The following is a 26,880-nucleotide window of genomic DNA, read 5'->3' on the forward strand; positions in this document are numbered from 1 at the left end:
ACTGCCAGACAGTGTTGGCCATTGGTTCTCCAAGGGTGTGGTTGGTGTGTCACAATGGTGTGGCAGGAGAGGATTGCAAGTGTGGCAGGAAGATTCAAGGACAATCAAAGTACTGTTTAAACATTTCATTTGTGTTGATGAGGAGATCCCTAGTACAGAAAAGAGGAATAATTTCCCTTTTAATGTTTTTAGAAAGAAAGATGCTTTGTGCGAGGATACTGAGCTACAACCTAAAAATCGTTCTCCGCCCCAAGCTCCAAGTGGTACCTCAAGGTTCCTTTGCCTTATTTTGCTGCAGGTCAGACCAGGACTTGGCTCCTCTCCTAGCTAAATGGATACCATAAGATGGGGCCTAACATCAGCACTCTCAAGTAGCTGCCTGGCCTTGAAGCCCCACTAGAGGCTACTGCTGATGCTCTGGAACCCATTTTGGAAAAACATCTCAGTGGCTTGGTCCCCTTTTGGAAGCAAAAAAGCCAGAACTATTATTCTGTGATTCATATTATATGTAAAAGAAAACCTGATATAAATTGCAGTCAAGTTACAGTCTACAGAGTCTGAAGCATGTGCTTGAAGAATGGGGAATCTTTTTCAGCCTGAAGGCTATACTTCCCTTTTGGCAAATATAAATTTTACCTTTGTTCAGTAGGCGAATTTCTACACACATTCCCACAACTCTCTTTCCCCATGCAGGCAAGCAAGAAGCATTGCCAGAATTCAAGGATACATTCCAGCCAGGCAAAAACACAAGAGGAGGGTATGGATGGGGAGGGGTGTGTGGCCTGGGGGAATACCGGGGGCTGGATAGAGCAGTCCAGAGGGCCACATTTGGCCCAGGGTCTGAGGTTCCTAACCCTTGATGTACCTAATACTCCCACAAACTTCTCAGTGGTAGGACCTGGCATCTGCAGACCAGCCTGAGAAAGGCTCCTGTCTGAATTAAACCCTGCGGAGTTGCTGCCACTCAGTGTATTAACAATGAGGTGAATGAAGAAGGAAGGGGAGATTCAATTTATATCCCACCCCTCCTCCTGAAGGAGCCCAGGGTGGCAGATACAGCAACAATAAAATGGTTAAAAAGAAACCCAGCAACCTAGAAACAGTTTGGAAAGATTAAAAAAAAAAAAAACAGTTTAAAATGTTCTAAAAACATGGTAAAAACATTCTCAGCCAGTGATCTCAAAGTTGCCAGGAACAGTGTCTTTCAGCCATCAAATGCCTTGGTAAACAGGAATGTTTTTAAATTCCTTCTGAAAGTCAATAATGAGGGAGGCAGACGCACTTCACCAGGGAGGGCATTCCACAAACAGGGAACCACCACTGAGAATTAGCATTGCCAGGTCATGAGTATTCAAGACCCTGAGATTGCAGGGCCCAAACCTGAGACCTTTGTTAGCCTCTGGTGATGTCATAGGGTGGGCCCTGGAGTTAATTGGGAGGGAAGCAGGGCGGGGCAGAAACCCTGCACCCCAAGTATCTGTGCTATAATTTGCATTTGGACTGAAGCTTGCAAGCTGTAGGTGCAATCTTCTTTATACATCATCATCATCATCATCATTTATTGGCCCTCTTGCTCCCCTGCCCTCCACCTGCCACCTGGAGGGACCAGGCAAACCTGGCCTGGAGGTCTGGCAATCCACCAACAAGCCCTTGCCACCAATTGTAGTCTGTGATGGCTGATATCAACCGGGGGGGGGGGGGGGGGCTACCTGCCCTCAGGCCTTTGCTGCACTCCCTGTAGTTTGCCAAGCGCCACCCACCTTTTTCCTCTGCACAGCTGATCAACCTTTGCTGAGCAATGGGGAGAAGATCGCTGCTCCCACAGCCACTCAGAGCAGCGCAGCAACCGTGATCTTGTATACACTGGAAGTGTTGCAGTGGGAGAGGCATTATCCATTTTAATGCCTAAAATTTGTGCAGTGTGCATATTATTATTATTATTATTATTATTATTAGCATTTATATCCAATCCTTTTCTCCAAGGAGCTCAATTTGGCTTATTGTTCTCCCTCTGCTCATTTAATCCCCACAACAACCCTGTGATGTAGGTTACACTGAGAAGCAATGACTGGCCCCCAAGGTCACCCAGTGAGCTGCATGACTGAGTGGAGATTTGAACCAGGTCCCATGTTCAATTTATCACCAGCATACACATTCATGGCTTTAGTCTGCATGCGACCACATGTTTTCCATGCTGTATCCTGTGATTAGCCTCAATATTTAAAGTTTCTCTCTAGTGTCCCACATGCTTAAAGGCACATCAGTTCTGCTAACAAAAGCAATGGGACTTGAATGCATATCACGTTAAATCAACAGGATAACAAATTTGTGAAAGACAACCTTATGGCCTGTTCACATAGAGGACAATTTGATTTATTCAGGCTAAATTTTAGCTTTGATTTTGGGGGAAAAAAAATAAAAGGTCAGGCTGTATGAAAGTATCTTAATCCAATTCTCAAATAATATAATGTTTGATATGCTTAACATGCAGTATGTCGGTGATCCCTACAACAACCTTGCAAGGTAGGTCATTACTGCTAATAATGCAAGGGCTGAGGATGAAGGGGTGGGGTTCTCTGCTGAGTTTGTGGCAGAAGTCAGATTTGGCCTGGGAACTTTGAATCACAATTGGTATAATCTTTAAACTGAATGTTAACTTGTTAAAATAATTATGTTTATTTTTAAAACACAGCCTTGGTGTTTTGGATTTTCTTTATGTATATTTTGCAGTCTCGGGGCCTTAAAGACAACCTTGAGGCTCATTCGTGATTTCAAGGTGCGGTTTTGCTGTGAATGGGGAGTGTGTGTTCCACCAAACAGAAGGGCAAAAAAATGTTCCAGGCCGAATGGAACAAGCTTCCCCCAAATGGCTCCTCTCGAAAGCAAGATCTTTGAAACTCATGTGGGTCTGTGACTCATGCTGTTAGCATGCTTACTCGGAAATACCATACACTTTACATAACAAAGTGGATCTGTATACACATATAGAAATGTAGGACTACGAAAAGAAAAGATACACCTTTGTAATCTGAAGTTGTTTGTGGACTCCACCAGCCCAGTTATCTTGGATCTATGCACATCCTGACATTTGCAAGGAGAAGGAGATGGAAACTTTTCAGGTTGGACAAATATGTGGCTTTCCCTCCCCCCACCACCACGGCTCGTTTTTTTAAAGCAAACATGTTCCTTTATTTTCTCTTGCAAGCTCAGGAGTTAATGGGGCAAGGAGTAGATTGTTTTATTTTTAGGCACAACAAAAAGCTGTATGATTTAGAAACAAACAAACAAACCCTTCCCAATGCCCTTCGAAAATGGGGAAACTTTACAGACGTTGACCTAAAAATCTTGAGCTATAGCTCTTCCAAGCAACACATCTCAGCCATCAGGGCCATCCCAGTATATTTTGCCACCTGAGGCAAAGGACAAGTTTCCTCCCTCACAGTCACACCAAGAGAAGTTTACCATGTAGACAGGGCAAACTTCCTTCAGTGCTGAGGGCAGAATGTCCTCCACTGCACCCTAAGACAGCAGGCCACATTACGGTACACAAGGCCCTGTATCTTCTAGTTCCTGGCCCTGGCCCCCTGCCCTCCAGCATCTGCTACCTAAGGCAGCTGCTTCATGCTACCGAATGGTAGGGCAAGCACCCTCAGCCATCTTTCTCCATCCCTCCAGATGTGTACGTGCTATACATAAATTTCCCCCATGAATCCTGGGGACTATAGTTTGTTAGGTAAAAGGTAAAGGACCCTTGGACAGTTAGGTCCAGTAAAAGGCGACTATGGGGTGCGGCACTCATCTCGCTTCAGGCTGAGGGAGCCAGCGTTTGTCCACTGACAGCTTTCTGGGTCATGTGGCCAGCATGACTCAACTGCTTCTGTTGCAACAGAACACTGTGACGGAAACCAGAGCAAATGGAAACGCTGTTTACCTTTCCCGTTGCAGCAGTACTTATTTATCTACTTGTACTGGCATGATTTCGAACTGCTAGGTTGGCAGAAGCTGGGACAGAGCAATGGGAGCTCACACCGGATGCACGGATTCAAATCGAGCCGAAGAGTTGCAGTGGTTTGGACCACAGGAGCTACTTGCATCATGGTCCTCTCTCTCAGCCTAATAAGAATAATTATGGGTGAGATTCAATGTAGCATCAGCACAAGAACTGGGACAGTTTGCAGTTCCCAGCAGGGCTGGCCCAAGACATTTTGGCACCTGAGGCAAACCACAAAATGGCACTCCACCCACCAAGGAAAAGAGGTGAGTGAATATCTACACCAGGAAGAAGGGGGTGGGGGGTGGGGTGTTAAGATCTACACTGGGAATGGAGCGGGGGACAGGAATCAAATCAACCTTACCTGATGGCTGAAATGGGAATCAGATGCAAGGGGAAGAGGCCTGCTCTGAATCAGGTAGCCCTGCCATTTCCTCCCAAAAGGTGGGAGGGAACCAGCAGCACCTCATACTCGCTGAGAGGGCAGCAGGTGAGTGAGTGGGAAACTCTCTGGAAAATAAACATGAACTTTACAGCATGCTACACCATTAAAGAAAACATGTTAAATATGCAATATTTAAAGATACATGTTAAAGATGCAATATAGATGGTATCTCACCCCATCAAAACTCTTTATACAAAGATGTATAAAAACATAGCGAACAACTGTTGACAGTGCGGGGAAGGTGAAGGAGATATGTATTACATGTGGGGGACATGCAGAAAGATTAGAGTGTTTTGGAATCTCATTTATGATGAGCTGAAAAAGATCTTTAAGTCAACATTCTTAAAAAAGCCAGAAACCTTTCTGCTTGGAATTTTAGGTAAAGACATTCCAAAAAATCTAAGAGAATTTTTTCTATATGCTACAGCTGCAGCCTGAATACTGACCGCAATGAATTGGAAAGGGGAAAAAGATCCAACCATAGCAGATTTGCAGTGCAAATTACTAGAATATGCGGAAATGGCGCAATTGACTAACAGACTAAGAGGTAATACAAGACAATCATTTATTCAAAAATGGGATATGCATAATAGATATCTACAGAATAATAACAGTGGTACAATATCTATCGCAGCATTAGAATGACCCTTGTCTAAATGAACTGTTAAGAAACAAGTAAAAAGGTACGAATTGTTGTAAGAAAGTGTTAGAAAATACAGAAAGAGTAAGGTTATAATGCTAAGTACATTCATCACCAGAAAGGTTATATGCATCAGGAAATGATAGGAAGTCTATTCTATGTTAGCAAAAGAGAGTGTATAAATTTAATTTAAATTTAATTTTTGTAAACATATATAAGATTATCAGTACATGATTGTTTTCATCTTGTTATATTGTGTATGTTATCTATGTATTTCAATAAAGCATTTAAACTGGGGGGAGGGGGACAGCAGGTCCACACGCTCCAAGGTGTGCATCACAGCTGTTGGTGCCAATGTGCAGTAACAGAAGCAGGCAATGCTTTCCTTGGAGGCCAGTTCTGCTGCCTCTGTGGATCCTGCTGCCTAAGGAGGTCACCTCATCTTGCCTTATGGGTGGGCCAGCCCTAGTTTTCAGGATTATTTTGGGGAAAGTAATGTGCTTTAAATGTGCTTCAATTGAGCAGCCTCTGAGTGCTTCCAGACGGGGAGCTTAATTTGTAAACAGGGAGTTGAGATACTGCAAATGAGACATGTGACAGGCTAGTTTGTTTTTTTACTTACCAGATTTCCCCCTCGAAAGGGTGAATCTAGAATGAAATGTGGAGAAAATGCAGGCTGGGATTTTGATGCTGCTGGCATTATGGGGACTCTGTGAAAAACTTGCATGCAAGAGAAGCACTAATCCTACAATAAAACACCCTTCTGGATGTTTCCCTTTCATGCACATTCACACTTGCAACCAACCCCTAAACCTTTCCTCTGGCTGCTGCTTCATCCTCAGGCCGGACGCGAGTGGCGCTGTGGTCTAAACCACAGAGCCTAGGACTTGCCAATCAGAAGGTTGGCGGTTCGAATCCCCGCGACAGGGTGAGCTCCCGTTGCTCGGTCCCTGCTCCTGCCAACCTAGCAGTTTGAAAGCACATCAAAGTGCAAGTAGATAAAAAGGTACCGCTCCGGTGGGAAGGTAAACGGCGTTTCCGTGTGCTGCTCTGGTTCGCCAGAAGCATCTTAGTCATGCTGGCCACATGACCCAGAAGCTGTACGCTGGCTCCCTCGGCCAGTAAAGCAAGATGAACACCGCAACCCCAGAGTCGTCAGGGGTCATTTTACCTTTACCTTACCATCCTCAGGCAGCCATGAGGTCCACAGTGCTGGAACTGGGCCCCTCTTTTGTGGGTGCTCTAATCTGAGCACTGGGCAGCCAGGTTGGGAAAGTCCACTATTTTAAGTCCTCACAATGCTATATTGTGGCAGCTCTCTCTGAGTGCTTCTACAGCCACTGCCACCAATAAGCTCATATCAAGCAGGGGCAAGCAGGCGGGTGGCGGTGACTGTGGCAGGGTGGGGTGTCCTGGATTATTTTTTTCTAATTAACTTTTTGTTATTATATTCTTTTTATCAAAAATGTTGTTGTTTTATATTTTTTGTAAACGACTTTGGGGTTGTTTTTTTTGTTTTGTTTTTACAATCAAGCAGTTTGTAAACTGAAATAATAATAACAGCCATTTTCATCATCATTTGTGTCATTAATTATTTCAGCCATCCTGTTCCTGCTTGCAGGCTCATCAGACCTGAGAGTGCATCTAATGCCCACCATTCACGTATTGCATCGGTCCAGAACTACTTAAAGAAGCTCAGGGGGCTAAATGTCCGAACCCAGAAACAGGCCTGCTGGCAAATCCCTTTAATGTAGCTGAGGCTGCTGCTTTTCTTCTCTTTTGCATCTGGTTCAGGAACTGGCCTGGTTGGGAGAGAGGTAAGCACCTCTAGGTGTTATAAATAGCCCTCAAAGGCACATCTCTGTTATCTTCTGGGTGCCTCCTAAAAACCTCCTAAAAACACTTAACAAGCCTGTTAAGTGGATGGTTGCTATTATTATTATTATTATTATTATTATTATTATTATTACTACAGTCTGTAGCAGTATTGGATTTGAAATCTGTATTGGATGTTACTTGGTTTTAACATATGAAATTGCTTTGCCAGTTTTTAATGTATGAAATTGTTTTAGTTTTTAAAATACGATTATTTATTTATTTATTTATTTATTTACTTACTTATTAAAAATACTTTTATTGTTAGATCACTTTGAGGTGTTTTAAACAAACAAGCAAACAAACAAATTTTTGATTGCTAATATTGCCCATGGATGCTGCCTGCCTGCTCATACTTCGTTTATCAACAGCTGGCTGTAGGATCTCCCCTTTCAGCCTGCTCTTTGGAGAGAGAAATCAGTTCCAGGAGAATTGCAATGAGCTCTGATTCTAGAAGAGGCCAAGTTGATTACACATTCTAGCTTTTGGAACTCTAGCTTCCGACGTGAAGACTGACGTGTGGGGGCGGGCAGAGAGGATCAGCACTGCTTTAGGATCAGCACTGCTTTAAGAAATCCAGAGAAATTTGCTTTTGCTCTAAGTCCTTGAAACTATTGGCCTTCTGATCCATTTGTCCATTCATCTGGTAAACAGTCCTGTAAAACAAATGCTTAAGCAACCAGAAACTGAGTCTGTGCTTATGTTTGTGTTCTAGGGCTATAGGAGCCTCCTCTGCCACGTTTCATTTGCAGATGCTACCATCTGGTGGTTAAATGTAGTCATCTGTGTAAACAAAAGGCGGCTAAACTTTTTTGACCTGAGATCTACATTCTTCCTTTGCCAACCCTCCAGGAACCATGCCATCTCAGGACTCATTTGCTAATCCCACACTTTTCAATGCATTTCCCCATCACTTTTCTAGCAGCAAGAAGTCTCTTTCTTTTTTTTAGGGTGGGTTTGTTACACTAGGGGGACAGAGAAACATTAATCCACTTTAAATGTGCAAGTCTAAAATTCCTTCCTAGTGATATATAAATTTATTTGAAACTATAATCTAACTGATAGTAATGTGAAATGGTTTTCTAACTCTGTTACAGTGCTACCTCAGGTTACAAACAGTTCGGGTTACAAATGCTTCGGGTTACGAACTCCGCTAACCCAGAAGTAGTTGCTCCGGCTTGCGAACTTTGCCCCAGGATGAGAATGGAAATCTCATGGCAATGGCACAGCAGCAGCAGGAGGCCCCATTAGCAAAAGCTTGCCTCAGGTTAAGAATGGTTTCGGGTTAAGAATGGACCTCTGGAACGAATTAAGTTCATAACCCGAGGTACCACTGTACATGCCACTGTTCTGTGGCAGGGGTGCCAACTTGAATAAAATATTGGGGGGGGGGAGGTGCACGTACACCATTTGAATGGCAGTGCCCATCAACTTGGGGGTGGGCTCAAATATTTTATTGGGAGGCAAAGACCCCTCTACTGCTAGGAGTTGGCTCCTATGTTCTGTGTCAGGTGTGTTGGCAATATCAGCTTTCCTGTTTCTTAACTCCTCTGTGCTGCTTCTTATGCCCCCTACGCCACCAAACCTCTACCTTCCCTTGTTTCTTTTTAATTGCTGATGCTGTTCATTTCCAGGTACACCTTTCCTCTACTTTCTGGGTGGATTTACCTGGGAGGAAGGAATTCCCTTTGTACTCAGTGGGCCTTATTTCTGTGTAGGAGTGCCTGAGACTGTGGTTAGTTGTGTTGGTCAGCAAGGACCAACAGGTTGGATTTTCGTCTTTCCCAGTTTACCTGGATTTTCATTTGTAAGATTACTCTAGGTTACAAAGTTTAGTGCTTGCTTGTTTCCAAGTGGGGCCTGTTTGTGTGGGAGCAACAAACATCCGCCTACTTCCAAACAACACACATTCTAGTGTGCCAACAAGCCCAAAGCACCATCCTCTCTCCCTTCTTCTTCAGCTTGCAAAAGCTTTCCTTATTTCTTTTCCTTCTAGTCCTTCCCTCCTGTTGAGTTTGTGTATGTGCACACACACTCATTTTGAGGCATTTAAACCAGCACAGTGTGTGACGCAGCCTAGTAATAACAAAGAAACACTATGGCAAAACCCCAGCAATACACATATAAAAAAGCACCTCTGCACAGTGCATGGATTTCCTTTCTTTCTGCCAGAAGCAGTACAACAGTGGGAGGTTCAGGGGTATGTGTGTTATGAGCTGCTTAAGCAAAGTCACAGGTGGGATATTCAGAATAGGCAATGTTACACAAAAATTGTGAAGTGTGGGCTTTTTAGAATGATTCATTGGAATTGTGAACAAATTGTATCGGAATGGAAACAAGGAAGGCTATGGAGCACAAAACAGATTTGGAAAATGTGGATTTCCAGCTGCAGGACGGATAAACCTTCCCTCTCTCTCTCATACACAAGTACATAGCCTCCTCCTCAGTTGATCTCATCTAGGGAGCTAGAACTACTCCCTGCACCTCACATGATTGATCTGATGATGAGGATGGTGCTGACTTCCTTCCCCATCAGGGTCTTGCAGGGTGGAGAACCTCAGACCCTGGGGCCATGGTCTGTGGTGCTCTAGCCTCTTTGCCCAGCCATTAAAACTCTCCCCAGACTACACCCCTCACTGGCTCTCCTTTGCACCCAAGTGTTTCTACCAGGCTGGAATGTGCTGGAACTCTGGTAGTGCCTCTTGCTTGGATGCAAGATAGTGAGCTAACCTACTGCACACAATTTACATTGTTCCACCCACTTTTGCCTCTAGCCCTGCCCACCACTGGCATGCAGCCCTCAGAAAGTTGTCTAGAAAGGAATGCAGCCCTTGGAATGACCAGTGTTCCTCCACTCTAGAAAGTTTAAGCCACTCTGAGTGTTTTGTCTACCACCTTCTTCTTCTTCTTCTTCTTCTTCTTCTTCTTCTTCTTCTTCTTCTTCTTCTTCTTCTTCTTCTTCTTCCCCCCACTGCTGCCAAATGGAGGGTTGCTGTATTTTGAGAAATTTGCTTGGGGCAAAACTATGCCCCAGGCCCCTCATGATCAAGCTTGGCATCTTGAACCCATTATTAGATGTTCGAGAATAGTTTTAACACCTGGTATGCTTCTTTACAGTTCTTGCATACTGTAAATATTGCCCAAAGTGCAATATTTAAGGACTTGGAATTTAAATTTCTTCCAGTCCCTCATTCCTCTCTGTTTAATAATGAATAACTTTATTAAACAAAAAGCACTGTAGTCCAGGAACAGGGGAAGCTGTATTTGTCATTTAAAAACGGTGTTTGGCTAATGATGTGCAAAGGAAGGCAAGAATTATACTAGTCCTAAGGCTGACATAATCAGCCCTGAGTGCTCACTGGAAGGACAGATTGTGAAGCTGAGGCTCCAATACTTTGGCCACCTCATGAGAAGAGAAGACTCCCTGGAAAAGACCCTGATGTTGGGAAAGATTGAGGCCACAAGAAGGGGATGACAAAGGATGAGATGGTTGGACAGTGTTCTCAAAGTTACCAGCATGAGTTTGACCAAACTGCGGGAGGCAGTGGAGGACAGAAGTGCCTGGCGTGTTCTGGTCCAGGGGGGTCACGAAGAGTCGGACATGACTAAACGACTAAACAACAACAAAAGGCTGACATACTGCAAAGAACAGTGTGCTGCCTTCTACACACATCTCAAGGTGATGTACAACACACCATAAAAACTAAACATGGTTAAAAACAATTCAAAGTAGACAACTATAAAGGTAAAGGTAAAAGTACCCCTGCCCGTACGGGCCAGTTGTGTCCGACTCTAGGGTTGTGCGCCCATCTCACTTAAGAGGCCGGGGGCCAGCGCTGTCCGGAGACACTTCCGGGTCACGTGGCCAGCGTGACAAGCTGCATCTGGCGAGCCAGCGCAGCACACGGAAACGCCGTTTACCTTCCCGCCAGTAAGCAGTCCCTATTTATCTACTTGCACCCGGGGGTGCTTTCGAACTGCTAGGTTGGCAGGCGCTGGGACCGAGCAACGGGAGCTCACCCCGCCACGGGGATTCAAACAGCTGACCTTTTGATCTGCAAGTCCTAGGCACTGAGGCTTTTACCCACAGCGCCACCCACGTCCCAATTGGTGCCAGAGACCAATTCATCATGCTGGGAAAGCTTGTTTTAACAAAGATATCTTCAATTGTTTCCAATGCAAAGAACTTGATGCAAAGTGCCATTGTTTTTATACTGCATCAAAACTGAAACAGGTTGTTCTTGATGGTATCCCAAATCATCTGGGATAACAGAGATAATTCACTAGCCATTAACCAGTAATCAGAGTTGCAGCCAGGTAATCTTGACTCTGGACTTCATGGTCTCAACAGCAGCATGTGTTTGTGTGTATGTATGTGTGTGTCTTTAGACAACCATGCATATTACTTCAGTGATGAAGCATGCATTTATTAACTACATTCCTGATGTGTTACTGCAAAACTCAAGCCCCAACAAAAATATGCAGTTTTGCACTTCCAATGCATGTAACTATCACAACTACAATAACAACATGAATATCTGGCAACTGCTGTCCCATGAAAAGTTATTTATTTATTTCTGTAATGGTCAGGGTTAAGACTTGAGAGGCTGGGGTTCTTGCTCCCACTCAGGCATGAAGCTCACATGGTGGCTTTGAGCCAGTGACTGCCTCTTAGCCTTAATCTACCTCACAGGGTTGTTGTGAGGATAAAATGGGGAGTGGGAAGAACCATGTATGCTACCTTGAGCTCCTTGGAGGAAAAAGTGGGGTAGAAACAAAGTATCCCACTTTTCCTCCCAAACGAGCCCAGTATGGCCAACAGCAAATGATAAAACAACAAAAGCTGCTCCCTCAGGGAGGATGCTCAAGGACAGGCATAGGCAAACTCCGGCCCTCCAGATGTTTGGGACTACAATTCCCATCATCCCAAGCTAACAGGATGTCCAAAATCTGCAGCTACATGCACCAAGGAAGCTACCCAGCTTTTGGAAAAGGACACCAAATCAAAAGCCCCCAAAATCAAGAAGGCTGTTGGACCCAAGTGAGCCAGAGATGAGCCAGCTGCACTTTATACCCCTTCTGCCAGGCCCAGCAGCACTTGGCAGCACAATGGGGCAGCCAACAATGGCCCAGCCCCAACCCCCGCCGTTGCCTTTCCTCCCTTATGGGTTGCAGCACTGTTAACTAACCATTTCTTTCCATCAGGAACCTGAGGGACAGACAGAAGGACAAGACACACAAAGCACCACTGCCACAAGCCCCTCTCTTCTGTGTGTGTGGACCTACAACACCAACCTGGAGATGAATCTGCTCGAGTCTCCCAGCCTCCTAGTGAGTACCATCACAAAAAAGCCATAGCACGCACCTGCATATACACACACTTACATCAGGGTTGGCTTAGTTGTAAGTCAGTGCACACCCACATAGTATTGTCATCAGTCTTTGGCTACTATTGTGCCCAGTACACAAGCAGGGGTCAACAGGGAAGGGCCTTAGCTCAATGATAAAAGCATCTTGTTGGCATGCCGAAAGTCCCAGGTTCAATCCTCAGCATCCCCAGATGAGGCTAGCAGAGACCCCTTTCTGAAGCCCTGGAGAGCTGCTGAATCCATGCAAACAATACTAAAGTAGACGGGCCAGTGGACTTCCTATGATGTGAACGATCAGTTACACTATATGGCAGTGGTGAGACCTTGTCAACCCTGTTCTCAGTTATCTAAACTGGCTGTCAATTTGCTGCCAGGCCAGGTTCAAGGTGTTACATAAAGTCCTTAACAATGTGGGGGCAGTTTACCTGTGAGATTGCCTTGCCCCATGTATGCCCACCTGATTGCTTCATACAGGTGCCACATAATACCCGTTTCCATGTCTGCAAGAACTCCCTGCCTGTTGACATCAAGCAGATACCTTCACTGTACTCTCTTCAGCACCTGCTAAGAACATTTTTGTTTGGCCAAGCCTACTCAGATGTTTAGAATGCTGATGTGGTTTTATTCAATCCGAGTACTCTTAAACAAGGATGAAAAAAGGGTTAGAGTGGGTTCCACAGGTGGATCTCTGGGTGATTTGCAGCAAATCAAGGGTTTCTGACTTTCCATCGATTAACAGCAACAAAATGATTTTTCCACCTAAACCTAGGCTGTTGTAAGGAAGAAAGCTACTGTATTTTTCCGTTTATAAGATGCCCCCATGTATAAGGACCCCCCCCCCTAATTTTGTGGGACTAAAATTTAAGAAAATGAGGGGAGATGGCCCAAAGTTGTTGAGCCTCTCCCCCCACGCAGATGCAGGCAGGAAACACTCCCTAGATGTACGTGTAGCGGCATTGGCTGGTTGGCCGGAGGGCAACTTCCCCTGATGCCACTGTGTGCGGGAAACGATCCAGGGAGTGCTTCCCGCACACAGTGAGATTGGGGGAAGTTCCCATCAGCCAGTGTCCCCATATTGCTCACTGTGGCATCGGGGGAAGCTGTGCGCCGCCAGCCAGCATTCCCAGATCACTCCCTACATGTAGTGACATCAGGAGAAGCCGCATGCCCCCAGCCAGCGCCCCCAGATTGCTCCTTACTCGCTGCGGCATTGGGGGAAGCCACGCTCTCTCCAACCAGTTGGCTGGCAGGCGTGCCACTCCCCCCCATGCCACTATCTGTGTATTGGATGACCCCCATTTTTTGACATGATTTTTTAGTCAAAAAACCTTGTCCAATACACGGAAAACTATGGTAGTTAGGAGAGGAGTCAGGTGAAAGAACTGTGAGCTCAGTTCCCTTCTGCTGCTGAGAACAGATACAAAGGCTCAGAAGAACACTGTTCTTAAATGCAAGGCTGAAACTAGGCTTTATTTCACCTGGCTCAAAGATCCAGTTTTGTGTGCACACCCGCAAATATTTGCACACACAGGCTGGGAGCCTCAGTGTTGCCCCTCTGGAGGCTTCACCTGGACCAAAAAGCTTAGCTACCCCACCCCCCAAGTAGCTATAACACTGCTTTAATGCCAACCACATTAACACTTAGCCTGTGTTGGTGTATCTTGGGCTTCTACAATTAAACCAGACCTGACAAGCTTGAAATCTACCAACCCTTTTGTCTAGAAGATTAAAGCAAAATGATGTTACTGATTTTCACACACACAAGCAAACACACAACACACCAGAGGCTTAAAATGAATGGAATTTCACAAAGCCCTTAAGCAAACTAATAATCGCCACCTTATCTGAGGTGGAAACTTGCCCCCATTAGATCCTCGGACCTTTTGGCTTCAAAGAGTTGTCAATACTTTATCTATGTCGGCAGCTAAGATGCGGGGTGGGGGTGGAACAGGACACCAGTTCTATCACTTGGGTCATCTCTGCTTAAATAGATGAAGAGATCTTATTTCAAGCTCCTTTGCCTTTCTCTGCTCTGACTGGAAGTTTACCACATCCATTCCTCTCTCTTTTGCCCAGTCTGTCACATGATTTCTGTTATATCATGTGGGAGATATATCAAACTGTTCCCTGCCCCTTTTTAGGGAGACACCTCTGAAAAATTATGTAAGCTCTTAAGAAGAGGCTGCTGGATCAAGCCAATGGCCCATCTAGGCCAAGCATCCTGTTCTTGTAGAGGCCAACCAGATGCCCACTCTGGAAAGCTGACAAGAACCTGACAGCAACAACACCCTCTCCAATTGTGATTCCTAGCATTCAGAGGCATCCGGAGGCATCTTGACACTGGAAGTAGAATATAGCCATCACATCTATTAACCACCAGTAGCCTTGTCCTCCATGAATTCTGAGTTGGTAGCCATCGCTGCCTCCTGTGGGAAGGGGTTCCATAATTTAGCTACATACTGTGTCTTCTTTTTGGTAACACATTTCCTTTTGGGGGAGTGCTGTTGCACAAGTAAACCCTAGCACACTCCTTGTTCATTTTGGGTGTGAGGAGAACTCGCACACAATATTAAATTACCGATTCCTGATTAAAACAGGGAGCTGATGTGGTGGGCAAAATCATCTTATTCTAGCTGAAGACACACATCTGGCTTGGCTGAGGATCACCAACTTCTGACACTTTCCCGAGCTGGCTAAGGAAACCACAAGGAGGAAGAGTAGACTTATGAGAAATCCCAGGGATGGGGGACATGCTGCGGCCCTCCTGATGTTGTTGATGGGAGTTGGAGGCAACAACACCTGAAGGTTCACAGGTTCCCCATCCCTGAATTAGACCAGTGCATATTTCTCTCCTAGGGCCTAGGCTCATGCCTGCTGCTGCCCAGTCTTCCATAGGAATTGCACTTTGACCCCTCTAGCAGCAGAGATGGATTGCCTGATCCCAGGAAGCTCTGCCAGGACAAGATAAGCAGGTTTTATTTTCCAGTCAAGTATTGTGTTTCCTTATAAGGTCATCTGTGCCTAAAGAATGGGGTAAAAAAGTGAAACCCTTCTCATTGTAAATGAAAACTGGAGAAATAGTTGCATATTTACTCAACTTGCATATTTTCTGAGAAAAAATGGAGCGATTTGATCCTAGCTCTTCCACATATACAAAATTCCCCATAGTTATCATATCCTTAAATTACTTATATATACATATGTCTTAACTTATAAGTTTATGCATAAATTGCATTGAGACGGTTGTTTAAAAGGCAATTAATTAATCTGATGATGGTGATGAATTGTATTTTTACTCTGCTTGCAAATTGCTTTTGGACTTTTCCTTGTGAGAGTCTTCTATCTCCTCTATTGCTCATTTTCAGGAAGAATCTGAAACTTTTCCTGTTTATACCCAGGTATTTGATGTCTGAAATATATTGATCCTGGTAACCATGAAATCATTGCCTAAGACAATGTGATTGTTTTAAGCTATTTTTAGAATGTTTTTGATGTGTTTGCTGCCCAGGGTTCCTTCGGGAGGAAGAGTGGGATATAAACTGAATAAATAATAGGAGGAAGTGATATATAAATTTAATAAACCTAACCCTAACCATTCAAGGATTGGTATGTTTATACACAGTTGTTAGAAGAATGACTAACTTGTAGGGATCCCCTTAAAGAGACTCCCTAAATAACTGACATGCAGGTATGAAAAGGTCAATTATTACCAGTTTTCACTTTATTTCAGTCAAAAGGGTTTTTCAAAGTGTACAGTTACTCTGCATAAAATATAAGACACCATAGCTAAAAAAAAGTGGATTTGTTTGTGCATGAATAATATTTATACATTTGTGTTTTCTGCATATTTTCCAAGGGGTAGTTAGCTGAACCAATGTAAGTTATTACTATATGAATATGATTTTTTTTAATAGAAGAAAATAGCAGCCTTCCCTAATCTTGTGCCCTCCAGAAGTTTTGGACTACAACTCCCACAAGCCCCAGTCAACATGGTCATTTGCTAGGGATGATGGGAGTTGTAGTCTAGAACATGTGCAAAGCACCAGATTGGCTGAGCATTTAAAATATTTCACAGAATATGCAAAAATAAAACCCTTTAAAATGTGGGTTTTTCTTTTTTCTTTTGCTTCTTAAGGACAGATAAATCATCAAGAGTGTGGCATACAATATAGACATCAACAGCCCCGATTAAAAACAATTATGGCTATAGCATTATTATACCTTTTCCTAAATAAAATATGCCCAGAACTCAGAGAAGAAAATAAACCTTTAAAACTCAGTAGTAGTTTGCTGCACGACAAAAATAGATCCTCTCGTCACTTATTGCCTATACAATATTGCTTTCTGCTTTATGTGAGTATTTTTAACATATATATTTATATATAGGTTTTGGTTTACTCTGGTGAAGTCAGTGATTTTAGGCTGCTTTGTGTCTAAATGATTAAGAAGTTGAAAACTTAAAAAATGTGCTTACACAATATACACATTTCATTACTTACAAAGGGAAAAAAATAAGCTTAAACATTTCATATTAAAAACCTGGGGTACAGTAGGGTTAGTAGCACCATGAACTTTGGGCTTCTCAAAATGAGCAGTCTGCTCTTTTGAACCATCACAGTGCATTGTAAGATTGTAGTTTCTTCTTTTCCTCTGGGATGAATTTTCAAAGCGGGCCCTCTTGGCCTTTGGGGTGGGAGAAGTGGTAACTTCACCTTCTGATCCTTAGTGACCCCAGGTGTCTCCAATATTTTGCAAGAGGTCAGTTCCCTTCCTTGACACACACACACAAAATGCACCAGAAGAACACCTTTGGGATGGCACTTGAGGAGAGGCACACCGGAATCTGCATAATCAGAATTTTCTCTTCTTCTTCTTCGTCTTCTTCTTCTTCTGCACAATAGCACCATTGTTATATCTAAAGGAAGTGTATATCTAAAGGAAGTGCACCGTTAGATTTCTCCGTTGAGGCATTACGTCCTCTTCATACAAACTTGGCATCGACTAATGCGTGTCCTCAGGTCTCCAGCTTTCAGAGTCTCCGACTGAGGTTTACTGGTCAACAGAAATACAGAGGACACATGAAGTTAGATACCATGGTTACATCTCTATACCAACCTTCCTCCAAGAATCTTAAGGTGGCATTCAAGGTCCCTCCCAACCTGCTATGCTATGCTCTCAGCAGCCCTGTGAGGCAAGCTGAGCTGTGTGTTTGGAAAAGAAGCCTTAGCTTGGTTGTAGAACATCTGCATTGCATGCAGAAGGTCCCAGGCCCAATCTCCAGGAAGGGCTGGGAGAAGCTCCCTCCCTGGAATGCCACTGTCAGTCACTGATTATAACACTGAGCTGGATGGACCAGTGGGTCTGACTACATTTAAAGCAGCCACCTATGTTTCCTATGGCTGGATGAAGTCATAGCTGAGTGGGAGGGTCACTGGCTCTTCCAGCTGCAGCTGGCAGTAGGTTTTCAGAGTCTCTCTCTCTGAGATAGAAGGCTTTCTAAGACCTCTTTACCTGGAGATGTTGGGAGTGGAATGGGTGGAGAGAACAAGCCAGATGGGGGTAGAGGAAGCGTGTGTATGACCACATTTTATAGACGACTCTGGTACAGTGATTGTGTGCATGGCCAAAGCTGGGCAGGTGGAAGGATCATGGAAGATTTTATTTATTTATCACAATGTTTTAAGAACCTGTTCTTCATTAAAAAGAAAAAAAAAAGATGCCCTTTGAGGTTCACAAGATTAAAACCAAAATAAAACCAAAATAAAAGAATCAAGAGAAATGCAATGCAAAAAAACTCAGCATAAAAACTAAGTAAAAGATTTCAGTTCAAAAGGAGACTAAAAGTTGTAAAGGTAAGGGGCAGTTATTATTGTTGTTAAGGAAATATTCACCAGCTGCCAAAAAGAGAACAGGCACAACACCAGGTGAGGCCTGCTCCTGAGAGCACATTCTATAATTCAGGTGATTGGGGTGCCATCACAAAAAGGCCCTATGCTAAGATACCACACACCTCATCTCTGTGGTGGATTGACTCAGATGGACCTCTGAGGATTCTTTTAATAATCTGGCAGGATGATTATGTCCTGTCCAGGGGTAGCCAATGTGGTGCCCTCCAGAGGTTGTTTGACTGCAACTCCCATCATCCTTGTCCATTAGCCATGCTGGCTGGGGCCGATGGGAGTTGTAGTCCAACATCATCTGGAAGATGACAGGATTCCCACCCCTGATGTAGGTTTAGGTTATTTCCTAGTCCTAAATGCATGCTATGGTTGTGCAGAATGGGGTTTTGATTTGACAGGTGCACCAAGCTTTTAGCTATATTTCTAGTCTACCATAACTCCTGACCATAGACCAAACTGGCCGGGGCTGAAGAGAGTAGGAGTCCAATAATATATGGAGGGCACCAGATTGGCTCATTCTGTCTTAATGGAATCCTTACACATGTAGGCATTGTCTCTACTGTACTTAGGAAAGGATTATGCCTAGACTGTGAACCTTACATATAATTAACATAAAGTAATAGTTAATTATACCTGTATGTAGTGAAAGAACTTTCTGTATTAGATTACAGGCTGGTGTGGTTTAGGGTTGCCATATTTTGAAAAGCAAAAAAGAGGACACATTTGCTGACTTCTACTTTTAACTATGGATTGCTATGACGACTCTCATTTTACATACCCATGAAAAAGAGGAAGTATTCTGGAAAAAGAGGACATATATGGCAATCCTAGTTAGATCTGACTTAAACTTTATAAGTTTACATGTTTAAGTATTGTTTATCTGGAATTAATCCTTATGTTGTTTTGTTTGTTTGCTAAGACTCATTATTTTTGTCTGCTTCTATTTGTAAGCAATTTTTTAAAATTGACAAGCTTAGAGGTTGTGATTCAAAATGGCGTCCAATAGTATCCGAACCTTGACAAAACCCTGCTCCTTGATCTCAGGAACCATCAAGATATCATATTAGGTGTCCAAATGCATACCGAACAAAAAACTTGCCAAATATATATACATTAGTCAATGTGGGATACACTCACCTAAACATTTCTGCCACTTCCACAGTTGCCAGCCAGAAACTGTATGAATTAGCATAATAGTTGCAGGTCCCTCGACCATGACACTCAATGAAAGGAGCGGAACGGAATTCTTCCAGGCAGGAACCAGGAGAGGCCAATGCCTGTCCAGATCCCTCTGCCCCGGCACTGGTATGCTAAAAAATAAAGCATCAAGGTCAGTTTAATTGGCCTCATTCACACTTAATGCTAAGCCAAACTATGGCTTACCATAGACAAGCAATTGTGCTGGTGCACAGGGAGAAAACTGTGGTCACTTTTGCTTTGCGGTAGCTCCTGCTGCAGCCATCCTACCAGAAGCTAAACCATGGTTTGGGCTCAGTGTTACATGGTTTGCCTGGAGTGTAGAGGGATATTGGTGGGTGGGGTTTGAACATGGCTCCTGCCCCCTCCCCTCTTTAAGCTCACATGCATTTGCCCCAAACTCATGAAGAGAGCTTGGGACATTATTATGGAAACTTTCAGTGAAGGTACATACCATCATAAAAGAATAACCAATCCATAGCGAGTTCCAGCCTTGTGGACAAGGTGGGATTTGAATGGTCTGGCTGTGGATCGCTATAACCATGGCAGGAGCTTCACAGACAGTGCAGCTGAAGGGGGAAATATTGGGGAAGGAACAGTGTTAAAAGACCTGCTGAATCAAATTAAAAATCCCATCTAGTTCAGTGCCTTGTGTCTCACTGTAACCAGTCAGAAGTTCCTACAAAGCCCAAAAGCAGGGCATGAAGGCAATAACCATCTCCCGCTGTTGCTACCCAGCAGCTGGAATACTGCCACTGAACATGGAGGTTCTATGTTGTGGCTAACAGCAATGGGCAGGCCTCTCCTCAACCTCCTTTTTGCTTCATCTGCCTTTATGCTAACTCTGAGTGACAGTGCAGTTTCTGGATTGTTTCAATTGACTGCTGGTTCTATTTTATTGATTTTAATTTGCACCAGCTGCCCAGTGCGCACGGATAATGGGTGACGCATAAGTACCACAAATTAATCTCTAAGCTACTTATTGTGGACTTATTATTATTTATTAAGTTTCTATACCACCCTTCATCCAAAGATTACAGGGTGGTTTACAATACAAAACCACAAAACCACATACAAAACAATACCCACTCCATAGTTTGACCCTACATGTTAATTGAATGTGGTGTGTGAGGAAGACCTTTCTTTTGTCTGTCTTGAATCTCCTGCCCATCAGTCTCTACCCATCACATATTAACAAGCCCTCATACATAAATATACAGCTCCATAATGTTTTATATAGCTTTATGCATCAACATCTTCATCTAGACAGCTATTTGAAGAAAGCAACTAAAAGACAGAAAGAACATGCATTTTCTCTGTGTGTTTGGATCCGAATCCCACTTTCTGCCTCACCGGCTAATGAAGGGTTGGATGTTCTTTCCGGTTAAAGGCTCCATGCTCATTGGCATTGGCTCAGGGGTGGAGAGCCAGTAGGAATAGTCGTTCCGAGATGCAAAATTACAGACATTGTTGATGTTGCAGAACATGAAAGGCATGGTGCTGAAACGGCGGAGGCAGCTTCCAGCAGTGCCTGGCAAACAAGAGACACAATTTTATAGGCATGAGGGGGTGGGGGGAATCTCTCCCGCTGTAGAAGGTCTTTATATAATGCCTAACTCAGCTTCTCCCATCCTTGGTCCCAAGATGTTGCTGGACCACACCTCCCACCAACCCCAACTGTTACACATGCTGTATGAGGCTAATGGGATATGTAGTCCAGCAACTTCTCGGAACCCTAGGTTGGAAAAGGCAGCCTTAAGTGCACCATGCAGAAGATGGTCCAGAAGATGCAGTGCAGGCCTAAAGGATTATGTATTTGACTTTTGTGACCCCCTCCTCTGCCATAGATTTACTTTGTGGCTACAGGCAAATCCCAGCCTCAGTTTGCCATCTGTAAAGTGGGATTCATAGTGCTTCAATCAGGTTTCCTGTGGATTGACATTTGTTCCAATTGTGCAGTAAGCTGCGGGTTTCCCCGGGGAAAGCGGCAGAACAGAAAGAAACACCTGTTGGAATGGCGACTTGAAATCATGGGACAATACACACACACACACTCCAAAGTTTTGCATTTGATAGTAAGTGGGTGCCTGTTGTAAGCCGCTTTGGGTACTCTGAAAAGGTGGTGCATGAACAAACTGAATCAACGAATCAATCACATTCCCAGCAAAGACCATGTCTCACCCAAGTCCTGCCCATGGGCTCTCTCGTTCCCCTGCACGTAGAGAAGAGAAAATCCATTGTAAATCTGGGTGGTTCCTTGTGGGCAGAATGGCGTGTCTGTTGTCTGGCTGTGGCGAGTTATGAGGAATCCATGAGCAACTGAAGCAGGCCCAGGAAGACCAGGGGGGCCCTGAAGTCCATCTGGACCAGGGGGCCCCTGCGAGCCTCGTTGACCTGTTTATGCAGGACAAACAAAACAGATTAATTCCCCTGAGAAAGATGTAAAGATGTATAATAAAGCAAAGGCATGCCACACAGAAGTAAGTGTGGCTCCTCTGAAACAAATGTCAAATAGTAGAGATAGGCTGAATCTCCACTATATCATTTGACTTTAAGCAGGCTTGGCTTCCCGAAAAGGGTCTGGGAATTGTAGTTTGTTAAGGGATCTGAGAGTTATTAGAAGGCCCCTTGTCCCCTCACAGAGCACCAGAGTGCCCTAAATAATTCTGAATTGTAGCTCTGGAAGGGAATAGGGGGCCTCCAAACAACTCTTAGCACCTTTAGCAAACTACAATTCCCAGGATCCTTTGGGGGAAACCATGACTTCCTAAGCAGCATCGTAGTGCTTTAAATGTATCGTGCAGATATGGAGGTTCTGCTGAGGAGGCTTTTCTTCATGTCCTAGTGGTGGGTAAGGCAAGATTAGCCAAACCATGGTTTCTCTGGTTGCACCTAGGCTATGGAACTCCCTAACTACTCTCTGTCCTTTTCACCACCTAGCCAATAATATATTTAGGCAGGCATCTGACATGCTGGGCTCTGGTTTTCAGTTGGATTGGTTCATCTATCAGTGATGGCCAAACTTTGCCCTCCAGCTGTTTTGGGACTCTCTCGTTCCCCTGACCACTGATCCTGTTAGCTAGGGATGATAGGAGTTGTAGTCCCAAAACAGCTGGAGGGCCAAGTTTGGCCATCATCCATATCTGGTTTTATTATTATTCTCGTTTTGGCTTTTGCCTTAGAAGTGTTGTAAGGTGTCCTGCACCTGCCAGTCCCTCTCAGAGCAGACTCTCTGAAAACAACAGACATGGCTAATGTATGCGCATTGATTTCAATTTGGCTACTCTCAATGTAATTTTATTGGATGCAACCTACTGTCTAGAATGGGAAGGTGATATATACATTATCTGCAATAAAATAGAGGGAGAGAAAGAGAGAGCCACCGACTCAGAAGAAGGTGAATGTGCTCTCCCCTTATAATTTGTTCCCTTCACTCCACATCGTCTTGTGCAATTTCAGCTGAAAAATTCAGCTGAATTCAAAATCTGCCTGTTTAGGGTTCAACTACTGTACTTTCACAGTTTGGTACCAAACTACATTTCCTATGTCCAGTTCATGCACATTATCACCTTCCCCTCAAGCAGCTTCCCCTCAAGCACCCTAAAGACATGTCGCCTCCTACTCTGCAGTCTTGATGGAACCTCCTCCTTGCACACAGTGCTTCTTTTCCCCACCTACAGCAAAATTGGGGCAAGTTCCTCCCCTCCAGCACATGTACCTTAGAGTGCACAATAACCACAAAATGCTGCAGCAAAAGTCATCTGGAGATTATTCACTTAAATTTATCCATATGCATTCACCCACAAGTTCCCACTCAGCCATGAAGCTCACTGGGTGAACTAGGGCCAGTGACTCTCAGCATAGCCTACCTCACAGGGTTGCTCTGAGGACATAATGCAGGGAGGAGGAATCATGATGTAATCAATCAATCAATCAATCAATCAATCAAACCTTTGTACCCACCAACCTAAACAAAAGAAAACTTTAAGATACCCTGTTCCTTAAGACTATGGCAATTGTTACTCAGGCAAATCAGATTGCTCCACACACCATGCGCCTGTTGCCACCCTCTCACTGAAATTCTCTTCAACATGGATGGAGCGCTTACCATACCTTGTTGACCTGGAAGTCCTCTCTCTCCTTTACGTCCTCCTGGTCCATCAAATCCAGGAAGCCCATCTCGTCCAGGATCACCAGGAAGACCGATTGGGCCTAGACATGTGTATGCACAAACAAATTGTAGTAGAATGTCTGCAAATATGCCTAAGCAGTCAGCAACTATAGTATCATAGTTTATTTAATCCTGGGGGCTGGCCAAATGTTAAGCTATGCAATTGTCTGTTTTATCTGAGTTTCTTATGTCTCCAAATGAGAAATTTACCTGGTAATCCTGGAGGGCCTGATAGTCCAGGTAGACCTTTCATTCCAGGCTGCCCTGGAGGACCTGGTGGGCCTGGGTCACCTTTTACAATAATTGTTTGTCCAGCTGGACCAGGTATCCCTGGAGGACCTAGGACAAAGCAAAAGCATTTTTCAGTTTTTACATCACTAACTGGTCCTCCTCTTAATGATTCATTAGGGGACAGAGGTGCATCCCACAAGGGAAAACATTTGCACATGCACATCCCACCAAAGGGAAATTGATTAGGTCCATCAGGGGCCCAGCAGTCCTTCTGTTGGATCAGACTGAAACCATTCAAAGTGTGACCAACTTTGCTTCAAAGGTTCAAAGACTTTCTGAGATATGCCCTACACTGGGGCAGACAAGTCATTCTGACCCCATAGGAGACTTTTGATTTGTGACACAAAGGGCTTTTGTCTTTTCACTTTTTTTACAGCACACAAGAGAGACTCAAAGGCACCTGACATTCAGAACAAAGGAAAAACCTTTTCTCTAAACTGGACTCAATGACAGTGAAATTCAGCCTGATATGGACCTGGTAGAAAATCTGCCCCTTTCTCCTATGCCTTTACTATGCTAAAACTTTGCATAACTTGGTAGATCCCCCCTCCTTCTTCTTGATTGATGTTTGCTTGAAGAAAGTTGAAGAGGTGGCACATGATAGACATTTATAACATTATTATGCATGGCAGGGAAAACGTAGCTAGAGAACAGCTTTTCTCTCTCATAACACCAGAACCCGTGGACATCCAATGAAACTGAATGTTGCAAGATTCAGAATGGATAAAAGAAAGTATTTTTCACATAGTACGTAGTTCAACTATGGAACTCGCTCCCACAGGAAGCAGTGATGGTCACCAACGTGAATGAATTTAAAAGAGGATTAGACAAATTCATAGAGGACAGGGCTGTTGATGGCTACTAGTCACGATGGCTATGCTCTGCTTCCACAGTTGGAGGAAGCAATGCTTCTGAATGCCATTTGCTGGAAACCACAGGAGGGGAGAGGGCTCTTGGGCTCATGTCCTGCTTTGGGCTTCCCATAGTTGGCCACTATGAGAACAGGCTACTGAACTCAATTAACCTCATCCAATAGGCCCTTATTATGATCTTATTTGTATTTTGAATATGGCTCAAGTATCTATATAGTACAGGGAGAGGGAACCTGTGACCTTTCAGATGTTGCTTGACCACAACTCCCATCATTCCTAACCACTGGTCATGCTGGACTGAGGCTGATGGGTGCTGGAGTTTAAAAACCTCTAGTCCTGCTATAATCCGCACTTTATAATCTTCACTTTAAGGAGAATATAGTCAGACTGGAATGGGTTCAGAGGAGGGCAATGAAAATAGTTAGAAGTATGGAAAACAAACCCTATGCAGAAAGATTGAACATACTGAGTATGCTGCTTAGCCTGCAGAAGACTTAGAGGAGACATGATAGCTTTCTTAAAATACTCGAATACCCAAAGAGCACCCGGAAAGATCAAAGGCTTGCTCTCTACTGCCCCAGGGGGCAGGACCAGATCTTATGAACTTAAGCTGTCAGGTAGATTTTGGATCAATGGTAACAGCAACTTTTTGATTGTAAGAGCAGTTTGACAATGGAACCAATAACTTAGTGGAGTGGTAGGTCTTCAGTGGAAGTCTTCAAGCAAGTGGGGGAAGCTCTAGCTCTGCGTTTCCTGTATCAAACAAGTTAAACTAGATGACCTAAAGCCCCCACTGACTCAATGATTCTGTGGCTGTATTTGCATGTCACATTAAGCTATCAACTATGATTTACAATGCACAAGTGAATCAGGCTTTCATTAGAAGTCCCTATGATTCCAACTAGAAAGAAAAGTGGGAGGCATTTAAAGAAACTGGTGTGACTGCACAAGAAACTTACAGATGAGCTGAGATTTAAGAAGGGCATTGTAAGAAATGGAAGAAAGGGGGAATCATGAAGGAAGAGTATACACAATTAGCCAACAATTGCTGGGAGAAGATCAGGTGGGCCAAAGCTCAGAATGATATGATAGCCATCTTTCAAATATCTGTCACAGATGGAGCAAGTTGTTTTGTGCTGCTCCAGGGTTTATAGGACCCAAAGCAACGACTTCAAGTTACAAGAAAGGAGATTCCAATTAAACATCAGGAAGAACTTTCTGATAGTAAGAACTGTTTGACCCCTTAAAAAGTGGGTGGACTCTCAATCATTGGTAGTTCTAAAGCAGGGGTTGGATGGCCATCTGTCATGGATGCTTTAGTTGTGTTCCTGCATAGCAAGAGTTGGTTTGAATATCCTCAGGGTCCTTTCCAACTCTACAATACAGTGGTACCTTGGATTAAGAACTTAATTCATTCTGGAGGACTGTTCTTAACCTGCAACTGTTCTTAACCTGAGGTACCACTTTAGCTAATGGGGCCTCCCACTGCCACTGCTGCGCAATTTCTGTTCTCATCCTGAAGCAAAGTTCTTAACCCGAGGTACTATTTCTGGGTTAGCAGAGTCTGTAACCTGAAGCGTCTATAATCTGAAGCATCTGTAACCCGAGGTACCACTGTACTATGATTCTGTGATACAGTGGTGCCTCGCAAGATGAAATTAATTTGTTCCGCGAGTTTTGTCCTCTTGCGATTTTTTTCGTCTTGCGAAGCACAGTGTCGGGAAAGTTTTGGAAAAGCTTCAAAAATCACCAAAGTCTTTAAAAACCTCAAAAAAGACTACCACACCACGTTCTATGAGTTGCTCCTCGAAGTCAAGTCGCAACTGTATTAACGGTGTTAAGAAAAAGGAAACAAACTTGCAAGACGTTTCCGTCTTGCGAAGCAAGCCCATAGGGAAAATCGTCTTGCGAAGCAGCTCAAAAAACGAAAAACCCTTTCGTCTAGCGAGTTTTTCGTCTTGCGAGGCATTCGTCTTGCGGGGCACCACTGTACACGCTGGGAGGAACAAACCACAATCTCTGACTTAACTTTACATCTGAATCTGTTACTAGGGTTTGGTCCACCCCAAACAAACTATGATCTGTAATCCAGCTTCTCATGTTGGCTTCCCTACTTTCTGAGAGGGGAG

At 44.0% G+C, this 26,880-nt stretch overlaps 1 protein-coding gene and 1 long non-coding RNA gene across 4 annotated transcripts in view; one reads left to right on the forward strand and one right to left on the reverse strand.

The window, feature by feature from the left end:
• Nucleotides 1-3,915: 3,915 nt before the first annotated feature.
• On the forward strand, nt 3,916-12,258 carry LOC308468415. 2 transcript variants are annotated; one of them, XR_013981643.1, is made up of 4 exons: nt 3,916-4,257; nt 4,864-4,983; nt 6,677-6,893; nt 12,157-12,258. It is a non-coding gene; the product is annotated as an uncharacterized lncRNA (long non-coding RNA). The 2 variants fall into 2 exon arrangements; XR_013981644.1 differs by lacking the exon at nt 12,157-12,258 and adding an exon at nt 7,323-7,545.
• Nucleotides 12,259-16,019: 3,761 nt separating this feature from the next.
• Nucleotides 16,020-26,880, reverse strand: part of COL4A5 (collagen type IV alpha 5 chain) — a 134,009-nt gene continuing 123,148 nt past the window's right edge. For both annotated transcript variants that reach the window (XM_080990519.1, XM_080990520.1), the window contains 7 exons: nt 23,799-23,927; nt 23,531-23,629; nt 21,599-21,811; nt 20,771-20,948; nt 19,872-19,986; nt 19,358-19,530; nt 16,020-17,372 (listed from right to left, as the gene is read on the reverse strand). In XM_080990519.1, coding sequence (XP_080846645.1) covers nt 17,291-17,372; nt 19,358-19,530; nt 19,872-19,986; nt 20,771-20,948; nt 21,599-21,811; nt 23,531-23,629; nt 23,799-23,927 — 989 coding nt within the window. In that variant the 3' untranslated portion in view covers nt 16,020-17,290. The remainder of the gene's footprint in view (nt 17,373-19,357; nt 19,531-19,871; nt 19,987-20,770; nt 20,949-21,598; nt 21,812-23,530; nt 23,630-23,798; nt 23,928-26,880) is intronic.

The sequence above is a fragment of the Podarcis pityusensis genome (assembly GCF_964106645.2).
Source record: "Podarcis pityusensis genome assembly, chromosome: Z".
Taxonomy (NCBI): Eukaryota; Metazoa; Chordata; class Lepidosauria; order Squamata; family Lacertidae; genus Podarcis; species Podarcis pityusensis.